Source organism: Calliphora vicina, chromosome 4, assembly GCF_958450345.1.
Source record: "Calliphora vicina chromosome 4, idCalVici1.1, whole genome shotgun sequence".
Lineage (NCBI taxonomy): Eukaryota > Metazoa > Arthropoda > Insecta > Diptera > Calliphoridae > Calliphora > Calliphora vicina.
The window spans coordinates 113,960,097-113,968,941 of NC_088783.1; the positions used below are offsets into that span (position 1 = coordinate 113,960,097).

General features: G+C 25.6%; 1 protein-coding gene across 1 annotated transcript in view; it reads right to left on the reverse strand.

Annotated features, from left to right (window-relative positions):
• The window catches only part of PsGEF (Protostome-specific GEF), a 110,349-nt gene extending 102,027 nt beyond the window's left edge, over positions 1-8,322 (reverse strand). Inside the window, exons 1-2 of the mRNA XM_065509591.1 lie at positions 7,024-8,322; positions 6,702-6,954 (exon numbers count right to left, since the gene is read on the reverse strand). Of these exons, the coding sequence (XP_065365663.1) occupies positions 6,702-6,954; positions 7,024-8,308 (1,538 nt within the window). The 5' untranslated portion in view covers positions 8,309-8,322. The remainder of the gene's footprint in view (positions 1-6,701; positions 6,955-7,023) is intronic.
• Between the last annotated feature and the right edge of the window lie 523 nt (positions 8,323-8,845).

Consider the following 8,845-nt stretch of genomic DNA (forward strand, 5'->3'; position numbering starts at 1 on the left):
TTTTAGCTTTAAAGTTGTAAAAATGCAATTTGAAAAAATAGTAGTAGAAACAGTACTTTTTTAATTTGCTTTTAAAATGAGCAATTTTTTCAATTAAATCATGCTTTTTCTTATTTTTATATAGTTTGGTGCAAAAATTTATATTTTTTGCTTTAAATTTGTAAAATTGGAGCTTTTAAAAATAGTAGTAGAAAAAGTACTTTTTTAATTGTTGTGAGAAATTAGCCATTTTCAAATAAATCATGCTTTTTCTTAATTTGTATATACTTTTTAATTTTTTTTGCTTTAAAGTTGTAAAACTGCAGTTTGAAAAAATAGTAGTAGAAAAAGTACTTTTTTAATTGTTGTGAAAAATTAGCCATTTTTCAGTTAAATCATGCTTTTTCTTAATTTGTATATACTTTTTTTATTTTTTAGCTTTAAAGTTGTAAAAATGCAATTTGAAAAAATAGTAGTAGAAACAGTACTTTTTTAATTTGCTTTTAAAATGAGCAATTTTTTCAATTAAATCATGCTTTTTCTTATTTTTATATAGTTTGGTGCAAAAATTTATATTTTTTGCTTTAAATTTGTAAAATTGGAGCTTTTAAAAATAGTAGTAGAAAAAGTACTTTTTTAATTTGCATTTAAAATGAGCATTTTTTCATTTTTATACACTTTGATGCCAAAAGTTATATTATTTACTTTAAAATTGTAAAATTGTAACTTTGAAAAATAGTAGTAGAAAAAGTACTTTTTTTATTTTTTTACTAAAACTATAAATTTGTGCATTAAAATGTTTTAAATATAAAAAAAACTAGTTTTTCTAGTTTTCTTTACTTAAAACTTAGTTTTAAAGTAGTATTATATTCTTATCCTTTAATCAGTTTAACAAACTTTGTAGACATTTCTGTAAATATTGCTTTTCTTTTTTTAGGGTCACCCTTTTGCTCTTACACTCATACATACACACACACTTATACATTTGCACTCACTCTTATACACCACGTTTTGCTAGACAATTTGTGTTATAGAATATTTTTTTTTCAGATTTTTTTTTTTGAAAAACTAATTTATACAGGGTAAAATTTTTCCATCATTTTTTTGCTGCTGCTGCTGCTTCTTGTTTTTAATTTTTACTTTCTTTATGTATCAAGATTTGTAATATCTTTGTTTTTTTTTAATGTTTTATTATCATATTTATGGATATTTCTTGCCAAAAAAAATTAAATTATTATTGATTTTTGAAAACTTCTTTTTAACTATTTCCTTTTTTTAATAATATATGTTAAAAAAGTAATTATATAATTATAAATAATTATATAAATTATTAAAATTAGTTTTATATAGAAGATTTCTTGAAAGAAAACTCTCACTTTTTCTTTAATTTTTATTTTTCACAAAATTTTCAATTTTATTGCCATTTATTTTCTATATGTATATTTTGTTTTAAATTTTTCCAAATTTAAGCTTTAAGAATTTTTACAGTAAATATTTTTTTCCTTTTGTAATTTTTGCTTCATTTAACTTTTTCTTTTTTTTTCATAAATTATATCAAAATTTCCGTTGCAATTTTTAAGCCAGAATGTTAATAAAATCACTTCAAAAAACTAACTGAGCTGGAGCTCATTGGGGAAAAAACATTGTGCCCAGTAAAAATATATAGTTTTTAAGGGTTATATGCGCACAATATGTGGATTCTAAGCTTTGAGCAATAAAAGCTTTGCTTTTCAGTCACACAGAGAGTGAGAGAAAGAGAGAGAGAGTGTGAGGTCTTTTTCAAACATGTCATTGTTTAATTTACATGTGATGTTATTTTTTGTCTTGTCTTGTCATTTTATTTTGTTTTATTTACCGGTATTTCTTTAAAGCTTTTGTATATCTACTCCCTCTCTCCTTGCTCGTCTCCCTTAAACCCATTTGGAATAATAAACATTATGTCAACAAGCCATGTGCTTGGCTGGCTTTGTTTACATTTTGCTGTAAGGGTTGTTGCTGAATTTTTACGGGTTAGAAGAAGCAACACAAAGGGAAACATTTAAAAAGAAATTGAAAGTATTTAAGTGTTAAAGGGAAACAAACACATGGTAATTTATATTCCATAGTATAGAGAAAACCTTTAAGCTTTTAATGTCTTAATAATGAGTTTACTTTTTACAAATATGTAACCTCAAGGAATTAAACATAAATTTAAAACAATCTTAACAATAAAAGAAAGCTTTTGTTTTAAATTTAAATTATTCAGGTCATTAATTGACAACAGATCTCGAAATATAAGTTAATAAGGAAGAGAAATTATTTGAATTTTACTTCAATTATTTGTATGATATTTTTCATTCAAAGCACATTTCCAAAACGAAAGCTTTTGGTAAAAAAGCTTTTTTTGTTTGATGATTTATAAGACCTTTGAAAACAGAAGTTTAATGCAAAAAAAAACTAGTTTGAACTTAATTTGATTCAAAAATCAAAAGCTTTGAAATAAAAAGCTTTTTTTAAAAATATAATCTTTTAGCTAAATTTAAGTATATTTCCATAATTTTTTTTTACAAAATAACTTACTATAATATATTTGAAAAAATTATCAAAAATTTTATTTTTTTTAAAAGCTTTTTAGAGAATGTAAGCTTTTTTTCAACTTAAAGTCACAAATTGAATACAAATAATTTTTTTATTAGTTTTTGCTAAAAAAAATGTGAAAAGCTTTGAAGCCTTATCAAAAGGAAAGTTTTATTTTATAATTTATAAAAAAAGCTTTAGATAAATAATAAATTTTCAAAATTTTCAAATGAAACCTTTAATTAATAAACATTTGAAACATTTTCATGGTAAATTATGGTTTTGTTACATTGCATTTGAAAAGAAATGACTTTAAAGCTTTCATTTTGAAAAAGCTTTAATATGAAAATTATTAAAAGCTTTTGATTTTTTAGTTCCAATTTTATTAATTATAAATATTGTAGAAATATGCAAAAGCTTATATTTTTTTTGAAATTAAGCTTTTTCTAAATAAAAGCTTTTAGGTAAATTTGTTTAATATTTCTAAATTTAAGGAAATTTTAAAGCATTTTCAATATAAAATATGTTTATATCATATATATTTAAAAAAAATTGCATTAAAACTTTCATTTTGAAAAAGCTTTAATATGAAAATTATTAAAAGCTTTTGATTTTTTAGTTCCAATTTTATTAATTATAAATATTGTAAAAATATGCAAAAGCTTATCAATTTTTTGAATTTAAGCTTTTTCTTAATAAAAGCTTTTAGGCAAATTTATTTAAGATTTCTAAATTTAAGGACATTTTTAAGCATTTTCAATATAAAATATGTTTATATCACATATATTTAAAAAAAATTGCATTAAAGCTTACATTTTCAAAAAGCTTTAATATGGAAATTACTAAAAGCTTTTGATTTTTTTAGTTTTAATATAATAATTGTATAATTTGGTAAAATATATGGAAGCTTATACATTTTTTTCGATATAAAGCTTTTTTCAAAATAAAAGCTTTTAGCTAAATTGTTTTAAGATTATGAATTCAAGAAAATTTTTAGGCATTTTCAATATAAAATATGTTTATATAAGATATATTTAAAAAAATTGCTTAAAGCTTTCATTTTGAAAAAGCTTTAATATAAAAATTATTAAAAGATTTTGTTTTTTTTAGTTTTAATATAATAATTGTATAATTTGGTAAAATATATGGAAGCTTGTACATGTTTTTCGAAATAAAGCTTTTTTCAAAATAAAAGCTTTTAGGCAAATTTGTTTAAGATTTCTAAATTTAAGGAAATTTTAAAGCATTTTCAATATAAAATATGTTTATATCATATTATTTAAACAAAATTGGATAAAGCTTTCATTTTGAAAAAGCTTTAATATGTAAATTACTAAAAGCTTTTGTTTTTTTAGTTTTAATATAATAATTGTATAACTTAAAAAAAAATTTGGATGCTTGTACATTTTTTTTTCGAAATAAAGCTTTTTTCAAAATAAAAGCTTTTAGCAAAATTTTTTTAAGATTATGAATTCAAGGAAATTTTTTAGTCATTTTCAATATAAAATATGTTTATATCATATATATTTAAAAAAAAAATTGCATTAAAGCTTTCATTTTCAAAAAGCTTTAATATATAAATTATTAAAAGCTTTTGATTTTGTTAGTTTTAATATAATAATTGTATAATTTGGTTACAAATTTGGAAGCTTATACATTTTTTTCGAAATAAAGCTTTTTTCAAAATAAAAGCTTTTAGGCAAATTGTTTAAGATTTCTAAATTTAAGGAAATGTTTAAGCAATTTCAATATAAAATATGTTTATATCACATATATTTAAAACTAAATTGCATTTAAGCTTACATTTTCAAAAAGCTTTAATATGTAAATTAATAAAAGCTTTTGATTTTTTTAATTTTAATATAATAATTGTATAATTTGGTAAAAGCTTTGGAAGTTTATACATTTTTTTCTTCGAAATAAAGCTTTTTCTATATAAAAGCTTTTAGGCAAATTTGTTTAAGATTTCTAAATTTAAGGAAATTTTGAAGCATTTTCAATATAAAATATGTTTATATCATATATATTTAAACAAAATGGCATTAAAGCTTTCATTTTGAAAAAAACTTTAAAAAAAAAAATGATTAAAGATTTTGGTTTTTTAATAAAAAATATATTTTTTTGAATAAAGCTTCCTTGAATTTAAAGCTTTTATGGATTTTTTTTTAATTTATCAGCATTTTAGGCATTTCTAGTGTAAAAGCTTTTTTTAATAAATTAAAGCTTTTATGATTTTTTTTTAAAATTTATCAAATTAATATAAAGAATTACAATTTCTACTGTAAAAGCTTCTATTTATTAAATTTCTCAAAAAATATGTAAAAAAAGCTTTTTTATTTCAATTTTACAAATAAAATAAATTTAAAAAAAAAACTTTAATTTATAAAATGTCCAAAGCTTTTAATTTCTGTCTAATATTTAACAAATAAAACACAATTTTCCCTTTGTGCATCAACTTCCAAATTGTATTAAAAAGCTATCAATTTAAAATAGCTTTAATATAGAAAATACAAAAGTTTAAATTTTTTTAAATACTTTTTAATTTTCAAAATAATCAAAAAGCTTTCACCCATAAAATTTCCAAAGATTTTTCTGTTTAACATTATCTTTCAAAATGTATCAAAAAGCTTTCATTTTAAAAAAGCTTTAATATACAAAATTCTCAGGGCTTTCAATTTTTTCATCTTTATTTAACAAATTAATCAAAAAGCCTTTAAAATCTATTTAATAATAACCAAATAAAATATATTTTTTTCCTTAGAGCATTACCTTCCAAAATTTATCAAAAAGCTTTCATTTTAAAAAAGCTTTAATATAAAAAATTTCAAAAGCTTAAATTTTTTTTTTTTTCCTTAGAAATATTTTTTTTGTTATGAAAAATTCTCAGAGCTTTCGATTTTTTCATATTTATTTAACAAATTTCTTAATTTCTTATTGAATTTTCTTATTTTTTAATTTTTTTTGAACATTTTTCAAAAGCTTTTTTGTTATTTTTTTTTAAAGAATTATTACGTTCTTTATTTATGCTAATTTCAGCTTCTTCTCATTAACAATTTGACACATATTTGAAAGCTTTTTGCATGACATGACACCAAAAAAAAGCTTTTAGGTCAACTATTTTTTATTAGTTATAAAAAACCATGAGATTTTATAAGGGAAATTACAAAATAACATTAAATGGAACTTAAGTTATATGAGAGGAGTTTTTAAGGCGCAGATGCTGCAATAGAGAACTCATTTTGTTTCTATCTCTGACTCTTTTTAAGTTATTTCTTTCCTTTTATTAATATTTGTCTGTATTTAAACCAGCAGCTATCTATATTTTTACCAAAAAAATGTTCCTTAAAATTCTTTTAAACTCTGGCTGACGTGGGTCCCTACTTTTCTGTATCTCATACGATTTAAAATACGTCAAATGTGAGGTATAAATGACCTCACATGCTTTAAAATAATACTCTTCCTTGGGAGAAAAAAAAGCAATGACAAGTGTATAAAAGCATTAGTAAAGAAATTTAAAACCGGTAGTCAATGTTGAACGGAAGGAAGTTATGCTAAAACAGCAAAAACAAAAATTATGAAAGAGAGAGTGTCTCTCACTTTTATTGTTGGTAAAATGAAAATAATTAAATATTGACAGTGACAGCGACAGTAACATGACAATAACAATATTATATTAAAGTGAGGTTAAATTGAAAACAACAACAAATTTTAAGTGTTTATTAGAAAAAACCAGCAGCAGGACAGAGAGGAGAAAGTAGGCAAAACAACAAGAGAGAGGGAGAGAGACATAGAGTGAAGCTAACATGATGTAAAGTGTCTAAAAGCTTAATGAGACATTAGAGTGTAAACATAAATTAATTAATTGAAATAAAAAGTTAATGTTTTTAGCAAAAGCAAGAAGACGAAAAGAAAGCCAGACATTAATTATGAAACTATTAAAAAAGCAGCAATTTCAGAGGAACATTTATTGAATAACCCTTTTAAATTTGGTATAAAAACAAAATTTCTTTTTGGTTGTTATTTTTTTTTTCAAAATTTAAATTTTATTTTTAAATATAAATTTTTGTTGGTTGTTTGTTGGTTGATGGGTAGGTTTAGGTTGGATGAATGGTTTGGTAGGTCGGCTGCATTGTTGCAAAATTTTCAAAAACTACGATCATACTCACTTATGTTGTCTATCACGATGCCATACGGCCATTTGTAAACGATCATCATCGTCCAGATCATCCAAGGCCTGTGTTAAATCTGATAAATCGAATTTGAAGCAATGATCAAAATAGGGGCGACTAGAGTGTCGATGTACGGCGGTGCGTTGAAAGCCCTGATGTTCGGTTTGAGATTTCTGGATCAAAGCCACCTTGACATAAGCATTAAGGGCAGAGGATCCATTGCTGCGCTGCAGATCACGGCAACGTATAACTAGAACCAAAAAAAAATTTAAAATAATTAAAAACCTTTCCAGAATTCCTCACTAAATTTGGAGCTCACCATGTACATTTAACGATTGCTGTTCCTGATAGATGGCCACATCTAAAGAACCTTTTACTGTATTGGCTGAGATGGTAGAAGAACTGCCACTTAATTGCTCCTGTGTGGAACTGGCTATGCTAGAAGCCAGCGATGTACGTTTGTGACAATGCTGATAAGCCTCTTCCTCCTCATCCTCTTCACTGTTACAGGAGAAACTTAGGCATCTCTTAATTGAGGGCACTTCTTCCAAAGTGGGCGTGCTACATCTTTGCAAATCATTTTCCACCTCAAAGGCCAAATGTTGGGGTGGTGTCTCCATGTTTAATAAAGCCTTTTGGGTTTGCGAATTCTTGAATAATGGTGTCTCGGGACTGGGTATGCCATTGGGCAAAGTCAAACCTATCATTTCGGTTTCTCTTCTTGTTACCATTTTCCCATTTTCCTCAAAACTTTTGTCCAATGATTTGGCCTGCTTTTCTTTTTTATTTTTCTTTTCAGTATTTTTGGGGTTTTTCCTTCTCACCACTCTTTGTCTTTTCAAATGCTGAGGTGTTCTCACCTCCATTTCATGTATGCTCTCCTCATTGGCGGCATTTTCCTGATTTTTATCCTCCACCAAGGTTTTGTGTGGACACTTGGGTTTCACCTCTTTGCGTGCACTTTCGATTATGGCATCCAACATTCTATCCAAGGTAACATCTCCCATTCTGGACGAGGACAAAGAGTCCTCTTTCAATTTGTTTCTAAATTTCAGTCTGGACAAAGGTGTAACATCATCTGCTGCCGCAAAATCATCCGAAAATCTAGGTCTCACCTCTGCATTCCTAGTGGGAGTCGTTTCCATAGTAGTTACCGCGGCTGTATTAAATCTCTTGATATTCAACATTACTGGAGGTGTTTGTTCAGTGGACCGTCTAGGACTCTTGCCATTGCTGAGATCATGCAGAGCCGTTAGACTGGTATTGCCAAAAGAGTTGCGCATAAAATGCACCCCAAAATTTTCCTTATTATGATTGCCCGTCAATGAGTGGCGAGCTCTACGACGTTCGTCTAAAGGTGAATCCAAATGATTGTCCAGAGAGCGGCGGTGTAAACGTCTTTCCAAAGTGTGGGTCATAGTGGGCATATTGTGGTGGCTTGAAGTTGTATGGCTGGTAGTGTAGCGTTTATTGCGAGGTTTTGAGGTAGTTGCTAAAGGTTTGTTAGTAGAGGAGGAGTTTTGAGAATGTTGAGAGTTGGATTGAGGTTGCGAAAGAGTTTGAAAGAGTTGAAGATTTTGTTGTTGTTTGGTCCACTTAAGCATTGATTGTTGTTTTGGTAGAGAGCTGGAAAAAAGAACATAAGAAATTAAACAAAAGGTTTTAAATAATATCCTTATTTTATAAAAGTATTATATAGGAAAAATTCTTCATTAAAACTATTCCTTTGTACAAAATTCGTATAATAAAGTTAAAATACTGTTTTTCACCTCAATTAGCTAAGGTCCTTCGCTAACCATGGTTAATTTTAAGAAGGTGAGTTTATTTGCTAAAGACAAGAGGTCCCTGCTAATCAAGGTTAGTTTTAAGAAGGTGAGTTTCTTAGCTAATAAGGATTGGTCCTTTGCTAATAAAGGTTAATTTTATGGAGGTAAGTGTCTTAGCTAAACAAGGTGAATTTATGTTAAAGGCAGCAGTAACATAGGTTTTGTGTCTTTGCTAGCTAAGGTGAAAATGTTTGGTTAAGGAAGGTGAATTAAATAAAAAGATAACAGGGTATTTGTCTGTGCTAGCTAAGGTGGAAATCATCTTTTTCCTTGAATTTCTACTTTATCTTAAAAACACTTAGAGAAAAATCAAGG